The 22,203-nt window shown below is 37.7% G+C and overlaps 1 protein-coding gene across 1 annotated transcript in view; it reads left to right on the forward strand.

Moving 5' to 3' along the window:
- Nucleotides 1–22,203, forward strand: part of CORIN (corin, serine peptidase) — a 149,237-nt gene that overhangs the window by 47,628 nt on the left and 79,406 nt on the right. The window contains exon 4 of the mRNA XM_067297158.1: nucleotides 3,154–3,364. Coding sequence (XP_067153259.1) covers nucleotides 3,154–3,364 — 211 coding nt within the window. The remainder of the gene's footprint in view (nucleotides 1–3,153; nucleotides 3,365–22,203) is intronic.

Below are 22,203 nucleotides of genomic sequence, written 5' to 3' on the forward strand. Positions count from 1 at the left end.
GCTCATGGTCAACTTGTTGTCCACCAGGACCCCCAGGTCCTTCTCTGGAAAGCTGCTTTCTTGCAGTTAGAATCCAGGATGTATGTGACATCATGATACATTGGTTGCCGTTACCCTGCAATTATTCTTTTTGACTCGGGGGTGTGGAGGGTACGAGACACTCACCTGCTGCATCGTAATTTACTTGCTGGTTAAATGACATAACAAACAGAAGGTGTGGATTGAGCCCCCGTATTAGAAGGATGGGGTTCTAACCCGAGCATCTGCTTTCCAGGAGAGTATTCCAGGATACAGACATGTCTGGTATAAATATTGAAACAAAGCCCTTGCATAAGAATGCAAGGTTTATGGAACTGAAGAACTGAAGATGGTTCATGATTCTGTAACCAGGGCAGGTCCTGGGTTTGGTCCCTTCTTCCATCACTCTTTATATTTAAACGTTCTTGTATAAGTGCTATAAAATTCCATCTTGGCCATGAAAGTTGAATTCAGTGCTGTGTTATGCAGTCACTGAGTATTCCTAAGAGGTCTAACGGCTCCAAGGAACTGTGATGCATCTCTACCAAGAGTGTGTGAATTTCAAAAGACCCAAAGCAGCAGATGCATGTGAGCTTGGGCAAAATGGCACTGCCCCTGGGCACATGCTATGGCAGGGACTGTTTTAACACAGTGGCTCAGGAGATAGATGGTGATTTTATGAATTGTTTTGTTGAAATTTCACTTTCTTAAGGCTTGTGCCCCTCTCTCCCCCACTGAGCATCATGTGATTTATTTACATATCTTTAGTATGCATTTTTTGTATGTGTGTGGGGGGAGATACCCAAGATTTTGAGTGGGCATGTCATCCTCTTATTACAGCAGTTTCTGAAAATGTTTTCTGAGCATCACTAACAATGCAGGCAAGAGATCACTGTTGTGAGGTTAGCAATTTAAAGACTCTGCTGCAAAAAGCTTTCAGTATTTTTAATCTTTAAATCAGAACTTTTTTGTTTTACTGTTAAGCTTTCCCAAGCCTTGCAGTGCAAATAAATGGCAAAGAATTTTTTAAACTACAAAATATAATGCGAAAAACAGATGGAGATTTTACTTTAAATAGCAGGCCAAGATACTGTACAAAAGTCACAAAGCAAATAGTCATTAAAGAGATGATCGATCTCTGGCATCTCTTAAAATAGAACGGCATGAGCCTTTCTTTTTTTTCTTCTTTTTTCCCCCCTCTCTAGATCTGGGGAAGCTACTTCTGAATCACCAGCTTTCACTGGCTGACAGCCTAACAGGCAGATTTTGTGATCATCAAGTATTTTTCAAAAACACCTGTATAACTTCAGAGCACAAATTGTACTGAAAGTCGCTGATGTGTGGTACTAACTCATATAGACACTTTTAAAAACTGCACTCTGCACTTTTTTGAGAATTCTCTTAATTTGGAAAGTCAACCACTTTTGTTAACCTCCCAGCATTTACCTTTAATTGTGAATCAGCACGAGAGATGTGACCCTGAGAATCTAACCCTGAATTATATGAAAAATGTGATTCCTGGATGAATAGTTCTATCACTCGCTGCACTGTGGGAGTGAGAAGAGATTGTAGCAGAAGATGGGTGTGCACTGGTGCTAAGATTTGTTGTTGGTAGTATTGAGGGTGGGGCCTTGTTAGTTGTGGATGCTTGAGGGGGAGACTTGCTCTTCTCTTAGGGAGGCAAAATCTGAATCCTAGTTTTTGTTGAGATTTCTGGAGAGAGAGAAGACAAACAGGGGAACTTTATGAGTACACTTATCAGACACTGAAAAAATAGGGATTGGATTTTACCAAGTCTAGATAAAATAAGAAACCTAACTTTTTGTGTTGATCCCTTCAAAGACATTGTAACTTGACAAAATTGTAGTGAAGTTTTTCTTCACTATGCTTTGCTTTCCTAACTCTTATGTGAGGATGTAGGAACTAGGATTAGATCTATGTATATGGACTACGTAGATACCAGATTTCAAACTTTTTCCCACTAGTGCATTTAGACAATGAAGACTGTGTGTGACAGTAAGGTGAAGAGGAGATTTGCTGAGCCCTTAGAGCTACATCCTGTGCGCTTTACATCCCCAGCTCTTACTGAGGCAGGAGGTCAAGTGTAAGTGTCCCACACAATGCTTGGAAGGAGCCGGTTCCAAAATGCCTGATGGTGGACTAGGATCAACCCTGTTTGACACCAGCTTGGGTGTGGTCATTTAGCATGAGCTTGATGCTTTTACATCATGATTAGTGGCAGAATCTGGTATTCAGAACGGGCTTAGATCCCTGTCTATTGTACAATATAGACAAGCTCTGAATGTAATACCAAAGCCTGTCTAGATGGCCTAGGAAGGCCATCATCAAAGTAGGGAGCTCTCATAAGTATTAGATTTTAATAGTTTTTCTTGCTGAAAATTCTGAATTTTGTGTGGTTTGTGAAACTCACTCTTGGAACTTCATGTAATACGTTAACCTGCTGATCATTTATAGCTGAGGGAGCCTACTGTATATGACAGGATGTGAGCAGAGAAGGATCACTGGTAGTTAGAGAGTGGGACAATAACAGTTTAGTACAGTAGTGTTCAACCTATAGAAAAAGATAATTCTATATTGGTTAGGTAGAGAAGAAAGACTGTAGAAGGAGGACCATAATGTTGGGAAAAACAGAGAAGTTGCTGAGTTTTGGCAGGAAGAGCAGCTACAAAGCAGCATGGTAGTAAAAATTGGTGGAAACCTCAAAAACATTGCAATCCCAAATAGCCTTAGTTTTCTGTGCTGCTTCTGTACTTGATTTCAGCCAAAGTTGGCTCTATCCAGGCTGTTCTTATGGTGTGCTCATCCAGCTTGTGTCAGAAGGCAATTTGGCAACCAGTCTAGTTCTGTAGACTGAGAGGATCAGAGAATTGTGAAAATCTGTAAGAGGTTGGTTGCTTATCCAAACTAAATTGCCAAGCTTATCCAGATTCCTTCTGTTCTTAGATACTCATTTTTGGACAGTATTGTGCTAGCATTGTGGAGTGTTATCTTATCTGTGAGGTACAGGCATTGCTTATATATTATATATACCAACTAGTAAATTCTATATATCCTTAGTATCACCATTTAATAGTTGGTTCATTTGTTCTAAATTTAATTGTTTTGATTTCACAGGTGCCTGCATAAATATCACCAACAGCCTGTGCCAAATGCTGCCATATAACTACACCACTCTAACTTCAGTTCTTTCCATTGTCAAAAGCATTGAAATGGAAAAGTTCCTGAAGTTCTTCAGTTATCTCAACCGTCTCAGCTGCTATCAACACATCATGCTGTTTGGCTGTAGTCTTGCTTTTCCTGAATGCATCAGTGACGGTGATGACAGGTATTTGGGAACAAAAATCAGTCAGTGACTAGAGCCAATTGTGGTAAAATACTGTCTATCTAATCAGAAAAGGGCAGATCTGAACTAAGCCTATGACCTTGTTGCAAAACTCCTGTCTGTCAAAGCTATTCACAACATTTTTGCCAAAATAAACCAACTGCAATAGAGTTCTCTTAGAAAAAGTATTGCCAATACATAGACTAAAACTGTGGTATTAGAGCAGTCAGGTTTATTTTCATAACAAAGGCTGTCCAGAATTCTTGTATCTTATCTGTCCAATCTGGATGTGGCAAAATGGAATGCTATGTAACAATATAAATGCATTGGATATTTATATCATTGGCATAAAGTGTGGTGGATGTTAGTTAAATTAAAATTTAACACAGTCAGGAAAAGCAGATTTGAAAGTATTTGAAATGACTGAATGTTGCATTAAGTCTTTTTCTTACAGAAAAGTTAATCCTTTATATATATTTTATGGTATTTGATTAGTAGGATGTATTCAGAGAGATGGACATAAATTGTTTGGGAAGCTTGAGTATAGGCATGTCTTCATTCTGCATTTACATGCAGAAAGATACACATTCGTATCTTATGCATGTACTTTTTTCTTTGAGCTTCATTTGAAAAAGGATCAGTGTGTTTAACAGTGCTAAAAACAAAATATGACACAAAGTTTTTTGTTTTTTTAATATGTACACAATCTCTATGATGCTTCTGAAGGGGGAAGGAGAGAGGGGAGAGTTCCTTCTCCTTATTTCATTACCTGCAAAATTCAGTGGAAGAGAATACGGCAATTGAACAAGTGATTCAGTTAACATAACAAGAACCAAAAAGCTGAAAGCTGTGCAGTTGAGAATGCATAGGATACCTATGAAAGTGCAGTTTTATGAGATGAGGTAAGCTGATCTAAAACATAGTTGCCACTCAAGGCTCTAGTCCCGCTGCAGGTAATATATGCCTACCACTTCAGCTGGGACAGAATGATCTCTAGATGAATCAATTAAGCTCAGTGAACAGACAGAAAATTAACCCAGCAAAAAAGCATACAGATGCTTGTATAGCTAGGATTAGGGCTGAAGTAAGGCAGCATGGGAAACAGTGGAGTGAGACTGCCTGTTAGACTGAGTAACCTGTTTAATCCAATTACACCTGTGTGCCCAACTTTACTTAGACTACCAAAAACTATTTTCAGTTAAGCCTATTTAACTCACTGCATAATTAATGATTTTTTTTCAAGATTCAGTATTGCAATTGTTCCAGTTAAAGAATCTGATACCATACAGCCCTAAATTACTTACTGTCTCAAGAAATCATACAGCAAAATCAGAAAAGTTGTTTCACGTAGTAAAATGATATATTTAAAGGTTTGACAACAGGGGAACAGGGCATTTCTCTGTCAGTTCATTTATTCTGCTCTGTTTGGAATTTGACTTTCATAATCCTCTTGAAAGTGAAATGGGCATGTAAAAGATGCAAAGTTCATAACTCAGAGTAGTAAAAGAATAACTTTTTAAAACTTTCTATTTCCATTTCTGTGCTGAAGACATCTTTCTTGCAGAGTTGAGGTAAAGGAGCAATATCTGATCTGGTTACATTCTGACAGCTGTCTTGGTAATTAAAAAAAAGTTAAACTAAAGTTCGGAACATACAGGTTTTTGCTCTGGTTTTGGATAGCAACCAAAATACCATGGGATTCAAGGGACAAGGATTTTCTTTGTGGGTTTTGGGGGTTTTTTTTGGTGTTTTTTCCCCACAACTACTTTCTCCTATTAATTTTCAATGTCAAAGCTGGGACTGGATTTGCATGTCATGATTTACGTTCTGGAGGTCACTATGCCTCCTTCAGTATTTATTTTAAAATCTTTGTGGAAACTGTTCTGGCCTCTGCAGATTGATCAAGAAGAAAGTCCAATGTGAGATTGTAAATGATACAGGCTTCCATTAGAATCTGATTTCACTTTATGTAATCACGTTTCCTCAGTGTATCATGGGTGACAGTGAAAACGTAGACTGAGTGACAAGTGCAAGAAAAACCATAAGTATGGATTGTTGAAGTGCTGGTTAGTTAAATTTGTTTTTTTCTGTAGGCACTTGAGTGATTTTTTCTGATTATTGTCTCTCTTGTAGAACCTGGTTATTGCAGACAAATAGATATCTTTCATGGCCAACAATAACGCTTTTTAAGAAGCCTCATATCTTCATTTGAGATATGACTTCCCATATTTCTGCCCATTGATCTCAGTTTTTTAAAGCATGACTACATTAAATACCATTGATTTTTATTCATTATGTATTTGAATGGTTTGTTTATATAAAACAGAATCTCAAGATTTGTTTTTTTGCTTACTTTATATATATACATATATATGTATGTATGTTTGTATGTTTATTTATATACTTTTTTTAACACTTCATGGAACTATAATTGAAGCCAAGATCACAACAAAGATTCAGTCTTCTCCTAGTGTTTCAAAAACATTAGAGATTAAAACTCTTAAAAACAGCTATTTAAAGAAATCCTTATTACAAGGACTGTGAAAAATACAAATAACTGAAATACCAATATCTTACTCCCGAACACATGGCTGTCAATCTGGTAGCAAACACTTACTATCAAATACATCCTAAGAAGTCTTTAGAGCTTTTAGGAGGAAATCTTCTGAACTTAATAGATATTTGCAGATTGATCCTAAAATTAGAAATTGCTGGGTTGATATTTTTTCTTAAAATTTATTTCTAACTTTTTTGATTAAAACAGTGAAGAGAGAAGCAAATCTTAGAATGACCAGTAGTATGCCAGCTACTATGCAATTGCTTGATTCCAGCTGTGTTTATCTTTAGCTAATTGTAATAAAATAAATTAAAGTAAATTTCTTTTTGGTAGCCAGTCACCACCAGGAATTTTGGTGCCTTCTCACTGTGAGTCAGAGGAGTCAACAAGATAAGTTCTTTAATGGCTCATTTATTGAAAATAATTGAAATTTCCTGTCTTGGGGAATCCCAGGGTTGGATTTACAGAGGAGGGGTAAAAATACTGGAGTCTCCCCATTAACAATGACTGTTGTAATGAATGCTCTGTTATGTTTAACTGATAATGTTTCATACACCTTCCCACCTATCCATCTCAGAAGTATAACTGGTGTGCTAAGGTTTATTCCATTTTCTAGATGGTCGCCAGGTCTTTTGAAGATGACTTAAGTTTGGTTGTGTTTAAAAAGCGGGATGGTTGATCATGGTCTTTGCTGTGAAGCTGCAGATATGTTGGGCCCAGAGTATTCTATGCCTTATCTTGATAGGTGTAGATAGTTCGAGCATTTGAACTTGACTATTAATGATTTATAGGAAGTTACAAAGATATGTAACTCTCTTTTCAGCCCTTCTACTGTCAATATTTGGTGTTAATATTCCATTTTATTTAGAAATAAAGGACAATGACTTTGCTGCTTTTACACAATGAAGCTAGAAGAGTTCAAAGTCTTGCATAAGATGCATCTGAAACATGGTTATTCAAGATGATTCAAGTCTGTTTGTTTTGACTGTATCAGCTGCCTCTGGTTTAATAACACAGGTTAATAACATTTGGTTTAATAACATCTGGTTTAATAACATTTTACATTTAGTAAAGTGGCTACCAGTCACTACCAGTCACTCAGGTTATTTTCTGAGTTTGTAATCTGGCTTTTCACATACTGTGGGAGTTGCTTCTTCCTTTTAATATCCTTTGCTTTTGATGGTGCTTCTTTAGACCAAGTTAACATGACTCAAAAAGGATATTCTAGCTGGGGTTTTGGCAAGGTTTGTGTACCAAGGAGATCCGTCTGTTCTATATTCAGCCACACAAGAATGTGTTGACGTATCTTCCTTGAAACAGAAGACTATAAACTTCAACTTATCTATCATGAATATAGCAGAGGTGATGTTCAGTGCATGAAGTGCTCTGTATCTAGAAAGTTTGAAATCATATGTGGTTTGTTTTAAATGTTGCTCTGTCTTGACTTCGAGCCCTTGAGAACCTGATGGACTGATTATGTGCAAGAAAACACACCGTTATAGCAAAGCTGTAAAATCTGTCTTTGCATATATAACCAAGTCATAATCCAAATCTCAGTTTTTAAATCCTTTTGTGGTTCATGTAAGCCCGGTTGTGATTTGAACCACACAACCTCAGAGGTCCAGCTAATGGAAAACATGTATGGTCAAATCCTGTCAGATAATGAAGGCAAAAGTTAGAGAGGAAGAGAGTACAATAAAGTTGTGAACTTTTACCAGCACAAATAACGTGTTCTGTCTGCCACTGTTATTCATTTCTGTGTCTGTCATTGTTGATTTAAAGCATTCTACAAAGGAAATTGATATAATTGTTTCCATTTGGCAGAAAAACTGAGGGACACACAGGATGTGTGTTGCTTGAGAAAGCCCAGACCAATAGAACATCTGAATACTGCTTCTTTCACTGTGCCCTTTTTACTGGTTGATATGCCTTCCAATAGCTATAATTTCACTAACAGTTATAATAATAGTTTTAACATGATCTAATTTTAGAAGTAAACTGGTCACAATAGAGATGCTACTGGCAGATAGTCAACATGCCATGTATTAAGAGAAATAACACCAGGAACAACTGGCAAAGTGTTGCCTACGCAACATAAATACTCAGTTTCAACTCCAGTCCACCCAGAAATTGATAGTGGACTAACTCAAACTGCCTTACAGCAACAAGAAAATGGAATGGTTGGCAGGTGTAGTGTGCAACTTAGAGATTCAAAGTAGCAACAATGTCTGTTTAAGATATCTGTCAAATAGCACTTAACAGTTCCTATGTATTTTTGGAAATATTTATGTACAATAACAAATGTCATATACATGTCATGATTGAAACCGTGTTTCAGTGAAAGTGCTGAACATACCTGAATTCTTTGTCCAAATAAAAGGACAATGAATCAGCTTTTGAATTAGAGATAATTCAAATGAAAATTAAATAAGCAATAAATGGATATGTATGAACAAAGAAAATCTACAATATGCAGCTTCAGAAAGTGACAGAGGACTTGCATAGAGAAATGAATTGAAGAAAAGAAATCGTGAGACCTCATCTCCCATTCTAATTAAAGATTATTGATCAAGAAAGAACATTTTATTTCTTTTGTCCAGTCACCAGAACATGTTTTTCATGAGGTGAAGTGAGACATTGAGTTAAGAATCAGCTGATATACATGTGACTTCAAAGAAAGGGATACTGACATATGTCTGAGAGATTGACATTGACCATATTCCCAAGAAACAAATGAAGAAACTTGAAAATGAAGAAATGACATGTCACAGTTGTTATAACATAGCTAAAATTAGTATTGCATATTTATAATAGCTTCCTTCTCAGTGCAGTCTGCATTACTCATAATTTCGTGCTTAATGAATAATTTCATCAGTATTGTGTAACTGTTACTTATCAGGGAGAAAAAATATGCTAATGAGAAGATTACACATTGAATTGTCCCTCACAACTCTAATTTTGAAGTCAGCATGTACTCCTCATCATCTTAGGATCCACTAAGGACTACTACTTGGTCCCAAGCTGAGACAGTATAGAGGTGAGAAATATAAAGCCCATATCTGCAAACAGTGTAAACTGAAAGTATAGGTGAAGATGTGGAATTGGTTGAACTGCCTATATATAAAGTTATTAACATGTTTTCTTAGAAGATTCCTTTTCCAAATGTGTATAATTTTAGAGGGGAGGGGGAAGACCTTTTTACATTTTTTTTTATGCCTAATATCTGTCCTGGGCAAAACCAGGAAGAACAGCTGGTTTGCTTATGAAAAAACATTCTTATCACTGCCAAGAGTTTCTAACATCTCCATCTATTTGAGCAATGGAACTTGACATTTGGCAGGAAGTTTGCTCGAGTAAGTGGTATTCTGTTTATCATGGCTCTTGGGGGTAGGAAGATAAGGGAGGTAGAATAGAAGATGTGCTTACTTTAGGGGAAGTTCTGCACTTTATTAATAAGGGTTCTGTACCTATGGCTACACTTACAGAAGTTAACCTGCCAAATTTTGGCTTGTTCACAAATCTGAAAAATCATAGTTCATGTGCTGAGTTGACAAGGGAGTGATAACCAAAGTATGCAAACTTTTCTATCTAGGTCATGGCTCAGCTTGTGTGGGTGGGCCTGAGAGGAGGTGACATTAAAGTCAGGTACAGGTCCTCACTTAAGAGGGGCTGAAATTGAGTCTCTGATCTCAAGCTGTTTTACACTAATGCACCAGTAGATGGCAGATGCAGTGTAGGCGAAGGAAAAACTGGAGACAAAATAAGGGAAGGCAGGACAGAGAAATTAGATGCACATGAGAAGTTTTTCTCCCATTCAGAGAACTCCATTTTCCCCACGCACAAATAGAGTCTGTTTATAACTACCGATCTTTACAGTTTCTAGAGAAGAATTCAATGTACAGAAGGAAGGGATTACTTAAGAAATTACTTTAAAAGATAAAAGCTAGGTTAAAAAGACTTAGAAATATGCAGAAAATGCAATATACAGTATACAATGGCATCCTGTATTAGCTGAAATCATATCTGGTCCGGTGGGTGTGAAGCTAGCTTTTGCCATAGCAGTCAGCATCAAAAGTTGAGTGCATTATTTCACCCGCTCCACTAATCTAGAGCACTGACCATGAATACTTTCCAAATCACAAAAGGATTTTCTTTCAAAGTGTATGTTGGGAGGAGTCGCAGATAGACCAAAGTTGAAAGGTTATCAAGCAGAGAAATATTTTTAAGAACAATCTGGGCATGAGAATGTCCCTTTGAAAACATATTTTATCACACTGCCCAGAGGAGTCAAGGGAAGGAGGCAGAAAAGGAAATCAGGAGGACTGGTTATTTTATGAATGCATAATTTACTGGTTGATTGCCTCCAACCTAATGTTGGCCTAATGTTTTGCTGTGTATTGTCCATTATTAGCTGTGGTTTCTGCTCTCTAGGCTGGTATGTTAACTAGGGATCACAGGTCATCCTTACTGTCTCCTACACATGCAGTATATTACTCATAAATAAATAATGATCCTTCAAAGTAATTAAAGTCATTATTTACATCAGATAAGAAAATGAACATGGCCTTTTGTTAATGTTTATTTGACAATTTAATATATGTGCTAGAAAAACACTTTTTTTTTTTTCAAAATAAGATTTATTTCATTTAGTAAATTGGAGTAATTGTAGCACATAAGCTTTCAGTAATCCCTTTGTTTTCCACAAAGACTAGGGGAGAATTAATGTTATCAGAGTTGTGCATCCAGATTTGAAACCAGAAAGATGTAGATGGGAGAATCTTACTGTAACAAAGCTTCACTAGTAGATATGAGTAAACTATCTTGTGCAGGAGTTAATAAACAAAGAATGTTTCAGATTGAACAGTGGTCAAAGGATTTTCCAAGGATTTCCATGCTTTTCAGCTCATGTTCAGCTCTTGCCTTTTTTAATGCTCAGCTTATCAACAAATTATGTTTAAACCATCTTCAGTTAAAAAGTAATGAGAGTGAGTGAGTTAGAAAAATACTAACCTTCCATAAGTTTCCCTCTCCTGTGAGAAGTTCCTGTCACCCTGCTGCAGGGGTGAGCACTACTTGCAGACCAAGCGGAACAGGCAAATTAGAATTGTAGGATCATGCAGGTGGGAAGGGACCTCTGGAGCTCATCTAGTCTGACCCCCTGCTCAGATCAGGGCCAACTTCAAAGATAGATCAGGTTGCGCACAGCCACATCTGACTGAGTTTTGAGTATCTCCAAGGATGAAGGTTCCATAACCTCTCTGGAAGATGTTCCAGACTGCTGTTTTATGGTACACTTTAAGCTGGAATAATTTGGTAGTGGTGCTCAAAGAATCAGTCTTATTCTGCTCCCCTGCTTGTTTTTGTCTAGCTAATCACTATTCCTTCCTTGTCCTGGCAAAAATATTTGTTCAGCACCATGTTAAATTGGATCGTGAAACTGATCTGAATTAAAGTGGGAATAACTGATCTGATTCATTCTGTAACAGCATAAAATGTCATGCTGGCACAAAAAGGGAGGGAAGTCATGTGAGGCGGAGTTCAGAAGTCAGGCTGGGGATGGATAGGACAACTTTCTGTGGCAACGTCAGCTCATGCTAGCCTTGAAGTGTTTGTAAAACAACTTTAATGTGAGGAGGCAACATGATAGTGGATTAGCAACAAATTTCCACTCGGGAACCTAGAGACTAAATGAGCAGTAGGTATGCCTGTGATTCTTGAGGACTCCTGACAAGATGCAGCTCAAAAACTTCTAGCTTAGGGTGATTCCTGAGGTCTTCCTTTCAGTAGTGCTCAGAAATGCACACGGAAGCGTGCATTCTGGAAAACTACCTGGAATGAAAGGTACCTATCACAGCGATCTATGGTAATGGCAGGCTGTCCTTTAGGCACAGTATTGTTTTGGGTGCTTTTATTATCTTGGGCATTCAAACATATGGAGCAGCTGTGTGCAGTATATGAGTCGTGCAAAGTAGAGCTGCTTGTATAGGTGGTGTATTAAGGGTGATGCCTTGGATGTATATATCCAGATCAGCTGTAGGGGAAGACTGTTTCTAAGGTTTGTTGGATCTGCTTCCCAAACACAATTTATCCATAGTAGCCACTTCCTGGACACCAAGAGGCCTATACAATTACAAGAGAGTCATGCCCTGTATACTTTGCATATGGAATGCACAGTTTTGTTATATGGGAAATCCTGTAGTTTGGCAACCATACAACTGGCTGATGGGTTTTGGGAACACTGTCAAGTCTGGGTCTTAGCCCCAGAGGCCTAAGCTTTAAAATGGTACGTAAGTCCTCAGTTCCCTTGTGTAGCTTCTGCAGCCCACTTAATCTCCATTTTACTCACCATTATTCCAGAATTTCTGTAGCAATACTGCAGTTGAAACAGCTTTGTAAGATTCAGGGGACTTTGGTTTCACTGTGACAGCTTATCTTTGTCAAGTGTGAGTTTTGTTTGCCAACATCAAAAGAACTTGTAACGTGGATTCTCAGGCACATTAGGAGCTTCTTTTTTTGCAAGAGATATTTCTATAGAGTGAACTAAATCAATAATGTGTTCAGCAATTGTGTGATAATTCTAAGGCAGAGAATTTTCAGAAATTTTACTTATTTAGGAGAGGTTTTGGCAGATGGTACAAGGTTGCAAAAATAGCTCATAGCTGTGCCAATATTCTTAATAATCTTTGTTTAAACTGATTCCTGGCTGAACTATAGCTCTAATGGATTAGTTTGCTGCATCTTTGTAGCTAGCTCTTTGTTATGTATCATATACTTAGATATCACACTCAGTGATACGTTCTAGGTCTTTTGCAAGTGTAACTCTTTAGCTGTCTTTTTCCTTTTGCTGTCAGATATGACAATTGTTAAGGAATGGTTCATTTCTTGTCTTAATTGGACCTATAATTTTTAGAAGAAAAAATATAAGACATCTATATGGACCCATAGAACTGATTCCAGTCCTTTTTTTTTTTCCATCCTACTTGGTGCTGAAACTTTCATGTTCTCATAATATATAAACAGATTGCTTCCTTTTCCATGCTGCAGGCAGTCCTTTCAATATCTCCATCTTTTCTTCCATTCTGATTTTATAAAACAGGCTTTTTTCAATCTTCTGAAAAGGATAATTCTCTTGTGCCTCATTTGCCTTTGCCACCCCCATGATAGCAGCTCAAATATTCTTGAGTGTATGGGTGAGAATTAGCTTTATGTACTGGCTGTTAAGTCCTTATATTCAGTCTCTGCAGGGCAGAAGAATTAGCATCTAGCAGCAATTCAGCCAATTAATAGTAGGCCTTAACTTCGTGTGAACAGCTGGAGCCATTCTTCACCCCCCCCCCCCCCTTGGCGGAAGTGAGCTGCTGCTGCCTTTGCCATGATTGCCTTTGAGTCCTTTTTGACCCTTTAAGATGTTAGGTATCTCTCAAACTGTGGGTCCTGTGGAGTCCTTCTGAGGTTAATTATGCATCTTTGTACTTATACACAGAAAGTTACTTCAGGGAAACAGTATATGCATTTTAGCTAGAAACAAGGCAGGAATTCAGAAACACATATGCATCCAGCTCTGCATTCAGTACTACAAAATGTTCCATGGATGACAAGTTCAGACTCCTTTTCTAACTGTTATTACATAGATTCAGTAATTTATAATTTTTTCTAGTGAAATAGTGAAAAAAATCTAAAATGATCTTAATTTCTTGATTTTATTACTATGTAAAGAAGCAAATTTAAGATTTAAATCCATTTCTAAAGACAGAAGAAAACCCAGTCTTTCCAGATAACTGGCAAGATAAAGATAAAAAATGAACAATGAAAGAAAAAATACATGGTTCTGCTACAGCTCATTTTCTTGATGATGTGAAACTGAAGCCTCAAACAACCCATTTATTAAGTCCACAAATCAAAAAGTAGTTATGTGACTTTTATTAGTTTCCCCCATATAGCTGTATTCAGTCTCTCAGGCTCTTAAAATGCTACTCTGCATGTTGGAGTACTATGATTGTGACAGAGAAAGATTTCATGAGAACTATCACTGTAAATAACTAATGCTGGGTGCGGGTGTTTGTTCTTCTGTGGACACTTCCTTCTGTGACGTTTATATTTTGTGGAAGTCTTTATTGTTAGAAAATCCCGAAAAGTATTAATGACAATTAGAACTAACAATGGCTGGCGTGTCAGCTTGTAACTTCAACTTGTTTGATTTCGGGTCTGTATAAACGCAAAGGATAATCTCATTTTTCTTTTTCCCATAATTTTAGCATGTTTCATGGGTTGTTCAGTTTGTCCCCTCCCCACCAGCAGTTTCTCACATTTGTATCACCAGTCCCTTTATTCTGCATCAGACTTTGGATCCATAATCATTTTTAGCTCATATGCCTATAAATGATACAGTGGATTGCCCCATGGTGTTCTATAACAAGGCTGTAATTTGATTAATATTTCCTCTGGTAGCAGTGCCAGCTTAAGCTTCTCCTTAAACTTATTTGTCTGAAAAAATAATCCAGCAAAATACAGTTGTTTTCAACCTGACTAAGTACCTGCATATGGCTTGCTGTGTGGCCACACAAGTGGTTGTCTTGGTTAATTGTATATTTTGTTTTATGCTTTTGTAGACTTTAGCAGTTTCTAGCTCTACCACTCCTGACAGCTTATTCCTGCTTTGCCTTTTCCCCTTTGGTGGAGTCAATTCACTTGTTTTTTGGGGTTGCACACTAAGGCAGATGAGAAAACTGATTACTTTTTTTTTTTAAATTACATTACTTTTCAGCTGTATCTGTTATTTGACCTGGCTTCTTATACAGCCTGCAAACAGATGTTACAGCAAAACTGAAAGCAGCACAGAAGCAAACACAGACATTTGGGAGCAAGAGCTGTATATGCTGGTGCTGCCTTCAGAAATGACATATGAATAACTATGCCTTACGTGGTTGCTGGGTTTGAAAGCCAAACCCCTTATCTACCTGAACAATTGTTCATTAGAAAAGCTGTTAAATTCTGCAGCAAGAGGAAAATAATTGTCTAAAGGATCTTTCCTCTCCTTACTACTTGTAATATACTTCTTTGATGTTTTTTAATGCTCAAAACAACCACCTAAGTGACTTATGAAGTCAGTTGATGAGCCCTGTGAATGGTAATGTGATTGCAATGAAGAAGAGTGAGTTTTATAGAAGCAATAATTTCTGAAAAGAATCCACCTAAAAATGTAAAATGGTTTTGATTTAAGTGAGTGATAAGGACTATATACATATACGATTATAATTAGGCAATTTGCATTCCAATTTAAGTGAACTTTAGGTGTTTGAAACAAAGAACAAGTCAGATCATCTGCTTTCAGGCACTGTGTAGCCTCTTTGGAAGCTTAAATTCAGTTAACATAGTTTCAGAGTGCACTGCATTCAATGTCTCAGTTTCAATGAATATTTGATATAAAAGTGTTTTGAAGCTTCTCTAAAGAGGCTTCTCTTCAACTTCTGAAGATACCATATGCAAAAATAAAAACAGTATTTCTTCTATTTACCCTGTTTTAATAAACTATAAGGATCATTTTTATTTCTTTTGGTGCCATATAATTCCCACTGATAGGCATTTATATGCAGCTGGAATAAATGAAGTGTGAATCTCTAAGTGTGGAGAAACCAACTACAGAGTTAAAAATTTTGCATGTCTCTTCTTTCATCAGACTCCTTCTTCAGCAAGAATTTTTTTTTTACATGAATAATCTGAAGAGCAGAATTGCACCCTAATACACTATAAACTCCTTCTGTCCCTGCCTTTGGCGCCAAATAAATTGTGATAAGATTGTCTTAGACCTGCCAGTTTATTTTTAAAATGATTGGTCTCTAAGTAGCAGTAAATAGAGACTAATCAAGATGGAGATTTTTAATCATCTTTTCATCTTTCAGTAGATTAAGCAAATATATCCATACTAAACTTGATCATTATCCAGAAATATTTAATTTATGAGCACACATGACTGAATTTTGAAATTGGGCCAAATATTGCAGTAATTGGTAGATAATCCTATATTTTTTGGTTTGTGAAAGCTTCTCTAGAGGCTATAAATTCTGTTTAGCTTATTTAATCACTATGCAGTTGTCTTTTAGAAACCTAGTAATTTCTAAATTATAACTGTACTGTGTACATATGCAAACATTCACACTGCACTGAAATGTTGAGATTGAGAATTGCATAAACTAAACAAGTGAAGTGAACTTTTTATATTTGTGATTTACATGTAGAAGTAAATCATTTTATATGCAAATGAATCTACTGAAAAAAATTAATGAGTTCCTAAAAATGTTTAGAAGCTTTTTAACTGTTATGTGCAAATACAACTTTACACAGTTATATTTTAATATATCTTTTAAACTATTATGTGTAAAATTTCCACTGCAATGAGTGATTAAAAGGTTGAAAGACCTTTGAAAACCTAATCCGTATATTGAACTTTGCTGTATTTACAGTTGCTGAAATTAACATATTCATACTACTATTTACCTGCCTTTGTGTCTTTGTCTTCTCCAACAGCCAGAAGAAATGTTTGGCAGAACTATCAGTCTATAGCTGAAGGTGTGATGCTTTGAATTTAGTGATTTGGATGTGGATTAAGGAGGACAGAGATCAAATCTAAGTATTTCACACTTGTATAAAGCTTCATCTGAGAGTCCTCAAGGACTGTTTTTTTTCCTTTTAAATGTCAGTCTCGTTTGTACAAATCATAAGAGCAATATAAGTTTGGTTAGCTGGCATTAACTCAAAAAGATCTCAGTCACAGACTTGTTAAAGTCAAGAAATGACCCTGCTATTACCTCTTTCCTCCCACCCCCCCCAAATAAAAGAAAAAAAGTCAACAGAATCCTCTGCCTTCAATTTACAGTTTGAGGTCATCAGGTGTGCTCCATTGGATCAGTGGGAACTTTTACAGTTAATAAGGAAATATCATCACAGCTTATGCTTCATATACTTTTTCACTGCAAGGTAATTTTGTAGTATTATCTGTTTTCCTAAAAGCTGAATGAAAAGTTAACTCTAAACATATCAGTCTAAATAAATTGAATGGCTAACCTCTGCAAACAGAAAAAATCTGTACTCCATTTTAGTCATGTGTCATCTTATTTCTTACAGGTATTTTGGAACTCAAGCACCTTGCCTCATAAATGCTTTTTCTTCTGGCATTTTCTGTGTTGAGATTCAGTTAAACCAACAGGAGTGCTCATGTGGATACCTCTGCCCAGATGTGATTATGCTTGTAAAGCTTTTTAGAAGTAGTAGATTAGTTAAAAAGAAAAGCTAAAAAAATCCAAAACCCTAAACAAAAGTGTCTGGAAACAGTCACTTGCCTTGTCAAAATCCCTGCCTTTGGGGAGTTTCTCAGGCCTCAATCAGGAGACAAACAGTGATGGCTGCTGCAGTGCTCTTGCTGTGCCCTTTCTTTCTCTCCATATCAAGATGGGTTCTGTAAAAAAAATAGAGTGTTTTAGAACATCTTTATCTGAAGAGACAGTCCAGGTCAGATAGCAAACCTTTAATTTGCCAAGAGCGTGCAAAACTAGTAAGTGGCAGCTTTTCCTGTCATCAGGAGAGACCATTTGTTCTTGGTTTTGCACACAGCCAGATATGTGCCTTATGCTGCTGAAACTTTCTCCCTTTCAGCACATCAGAGCCTGGTGGTGAAAAGTTCTATTTTAGAATGTAAGTGCTTATTTCCAGGCAACAAGGAAGCTGCCAACTAGGGAGCTGCAAGAGACAAGTTTAGAGATAAAGGTCCTTGTCTTATATCTGAGATAGCTTCAATACTGCAGCATTTAAACGGCATTTAACATTGTGTAAAAGTCCTTGGCATTGCTGGAGACTATATCTCTAAAGATGTCTATTCTGAAGCTGCAGTTACAACTGGAGTGGGTCAGTAAGAACGCTGGCAGCACATCCTTCTTGTTAGTTACTAAACAGAGAAAAACAACCATACTGACTTCAGAAAACATAAGTCATCTCAATAGGTCAAGGTGAAAGTTTGAGATTTGTGCTATTTTATTTAAAAATAGAATGCTTAGACTCATGCATGTGAATATTTTGCCCTTCATCAATTTCTCCTTGTTGTCAGGCAGCTCTAACAGCTTTTTATTCCCTGATTGCAGGCTTCACTGCCATAATATCACACAGTTGCTAATGGTATTGTGTTTTGCTCTATTACTGTAAAATGAAACACTGAAGTAAGTAAGGGAACTGTTGCGTACTCTGGACTTTGTGTTCAGGCCACTTATTCATGCCTGAACATGGAGTTCTAGACACAACTTTAGGATGGGGAGGTAGAACCAGGAGTCAGATACATAGAGAAAGATATGATCTAAGTGGTATGCTAAGAAAAAGATCTTTTCTGTGGCATTCTGAAGGGGTATGAATGAAGCAAAAATGCATTTGCTAAAGCCCAAGAAAAAGGTGTTCCAGTAATTTAGTTATAAACTGCAAAAAGTTGTGTTGAAAATTTTATCTAAAATCTATCCTGTAGCTGTACAGGAGAAAACATATGTTAGAGACATGTGATACCTAAATGTAGCCTGGATGTGAAGACATAGAATGAAGTGCAGGTTGAAGGTGGTCTCCAAGATGCAGACCTGAGTGACATTTATTATGTCAGGGCTTTGTCTAGTTGCTTCTTCAAAATCTCCAACCCTTCTGGACAACCTGTTCCACTGCCTGACTGACCTCACGGCTGAAAAGTTTTTCCTTATATCCTGTCTGAGCATCTCTTGTTACAGCTTATGCCAGTTGTCTGTCACCCTCCTACCATGCACCACTGTGAAGAGCCTGACTCTGTCTTCTTGATAACCTCCCAGTAGGTACTGGGGCACTGCTATTAGATCGCCTGAAGCCATCTCTTTTTCCAGGCTGAACAAGCCCAGTTCCCTCAGCCTGTCCTTCAGGCCATGACCAGCTTGGTGGCCCTCTGCTGAACTCACTTCAGTTTATCAATGTCTTTCCTGTATTGGAGCAGCCAAAACTGGACACAGTATCCCGATGCAGTCTAACAATCCTTTCCCTTGATATACTGACTGTTTGCCTGGTAATACAGGCCAGGATACTGTTGGACGTCTTTGCTCCAGGGCACATTGCTGGCTCATGTCTAGCTTGCTGTCTACCAAAACCTCCAGGTCCTTTTCAGCAGAGCTGCTTCCCAGCCAGTCAGTACCTAGTCTGTATTGTTACAAGGTGTGTTATTGCTTCCCAGATGCAGGACGTCGTATTTGTTCTTGTTGAATTTCATAAAATTCCTGTCAGCCCATTCTTCCAGCATGTCTAGGTGCCTCTGAATGGCAGCCTACTGTCAAGTATGTTGATTACCCCTCCCCTCTGAATTTTGTGTCATCTGCAACTTGGCAAGAGTGTACTTTGTCACCTCCTCCAGGTCACTGTTGAAGGTCCCAGTACCACATATCTAGTCATTTTATGACATAAGGCAATCAGGCTGATCAGCCATAATTTACCTTTGGTAAATGCATGCTGACGTGTTCCTAATCACCACCACCTTCCTGTGCCCAGAGATGCATTTGAGGAGGACTCACTCCATGATTTTTCTAGGGAACAAAGTGAGACTGAGCAGTGGTGGTTACCTAGGCTGACCTTTTGGCCTTTTTTGAAGATGGGTGCAACCTTGGCCTTTTTCTATTCATCAGTAATCTGTCCTTATTTCCATGACCTTTTAAAGATGATAGAGATTGGCCTTACAAAAACATTGATCAGTTCTTTCAGCCACTTTGGATGCAGCTTGTTGGGTCCCATGGACTTGTACGGGTGAAGTTCTCTCAAGCATTTCTGAAGGTATCAACTGTTTCCATAGAGAAGCATACCTAGCAGTTACACGTATTCCTAGATCTCTGTACATGTTGTTCCTTCCATTGAGAGTTGGTTGACATTTTCCACTTTAAGCAGTTCTGTCTCCTGTCCAAATACGATGCCAAATAACCGTTCAGGTCAGTGCAGAGTTTGTTTAGATAAAGCTCACTTCAATTATGTTGTTTCCTCTATGGAATCTTGCTGGAATTTGATGACTGTAATAAGAAAATCATCTGTGGTAATGGTCCTGGCAGCTGATGATTATGATGGAAGAATATAATTTTTAGATGCAAGTAACTCTCTGATTATCTTTTATTTACAGTGCTGTTAATAATAGCAGCAGATGACTCTGAATTTATAGATAGTGAAGACAATGGACATTCATAACTGTATTTCTAAATTGGATAAAAAAATTAATAAAACAAGACATGCCTTCCCAGTCTTGGTGCTCACTGTTTAAAAAAAAAGATTGTTTAGAATAAAATGTCATATTATAAAGCCGGAAGTATCATTAAGAATATAATGAATACACATTAAGTTAACATGCTACTCATATTTTAAACATCACATTGTTTTAGAAATACATCATTCTTGTCCCCTAAGCATGGAAATGAATGACAAACATTGATTTCAAGCTAACTAAAAAATTGCAATATATATCATATTTTGCAATAAAGCAAAGCCAGTGATACATAATAATGCTTTCAAACAAAAACTATTTTACTTGCAAGTCAGATCCGGAGGTACATTTTTCATTATGTTATTAGGAATGTGTGCCTTGATCTTAATTAGGCCTGAGAAAACTTGAACTGTTTTAAACATGAATGACATCTATTCTAGTTAGAATATGTATGCAACTTCTGTTTTTTTGTCATAATTCATAAATCTGGTTTAATTTATAAACTGTGAATGTACATTAGCTTCCCAATCTTTTGCTGATAATTTTTTAAGAAAATTTTATGCAAAGAGCACTAAAGTAAATTCCATGAAGGAATCCACACGTAGACAAAATATAATGATAGCACATTAGATTTGTATATGAGAGATCAATTTTGCCATTTTTAGGTCTTTCTGTTACCGCATCCAAAAGGTTGATGTAGTCTCCTGACAAAGACCACTTAGATGTTTTGTTTTTCCTGCTGCATATCTAGGCCTCTTTTCTTCCTAACTTCTTGATGGGTGTGACAGACTTTGTAGCTCTAGAGGTTGTGTAAGGCTATCATGCTGGCAAGTTGGAGTTTAGGTATTTATTCAGTGTGAACAGGTCAGTGTTATTAGATGGCACCATGTAGCCCCATCAGTACTACTGCTATTACTACTCTCTAGCAGTGGATCTTTTTGACTTAACATTTGTGTGGTTGAGAAAAGTGTTGCCTAGGCAAGCAATGGGTCTCATTTGGGCTCTGGTATTTGTTTATGCCACGGCACTCTCAGATACAATTGCATCTGCTTACTGAGAGGTTTTACTCCATTATGCTCCAGTGATAGTTTATGTTAGTCCAGTTGACAGCTCTGTCAAGTAACAGAGAGAAGCGTTCCCACAGATGGTGCTGATCCTCACCGGGAAAGATGTTGAACAGTTCTTCTTTACAGCTAAGACTAGTGTTGATTGTGCAAGAGCTTTTCCTCTGCTCCACCAAAATGGTTTTCAGACAGAAGGTTAGCATAAGCTGGCAGTAAGGCAGAGCACTGTGCATGTGGACTTTCAGTTATTCCTTTCTGTGCACATTATGCTGTCGTAGTCTACCCTGAATTACAGCTCCCACATATCACCTAACCTGGCTAAGGGCTCTTTGAAATTCCTTGCTGTCTTTTCAGATCCTGACTAACTAACTAGGCTAATGTTGTGTCACCTGTAATCTTGTGACCTTACTGTTCTTTTATCCTTTTCCAGATCTATAGTAAACATATTCATAGATTTTCTTGCTTTTCACAGAATCACAGAATCGCTGAGGTTGGAAGGGACCTCTGGAGATCATCTAGTCCAACCCCCCTGCTCAAGCAGGGTCACCTAGAGCATATTGCACAGGATTGCATCCAGGCGGGTTTTGAATATCTCCAGAGAAGGAGACTCCACCACCTCTCTGGGCAACCTGTTCCAGTGCTCTGTCACCCTCACAGTGAAAAAGTATTTCCTCATGTTCAGATGGAATTGTCTGTGTTTCAGTTTGTGCCCGTTGCCTCGCGTCTTGTCACTGGGCACCACTGAAAAGAGTCTGGCTCCATCCTCTTGACATCCTCCCTTCAGATACTTGTACACATTGATAAGATCTCCTCTCAGCCTTCTCTTCTCCAAGCTAAACAGGCCCAGTTCTCTCAGTCTTTCCTCATAAGAGAGATGCTCCAGTCCCCTAATCATCTTTGTAGCCCTTCGCTGGACTTGCTCCAGTAGTGCCACATCCCTCTTGTACTGGGGAGCCCAGAACTGGACACAGTACTCTAGATGTGGCCTCACCAG

This window comes from Apteryx mantelli, chromosome 5 (assembly GCF_036417845.1).
Source record: "Apteryx mantelli isolate bAptMan1 chromosome 5, bAptMan1.hap1, whole genome shotgun sequence".
Lineage (NCBI taxonomy): Eukaryota > Metazoa > Chordata > Aves > Apterygiformes > Apterygidae > Apteryx > Apteryx mantelli.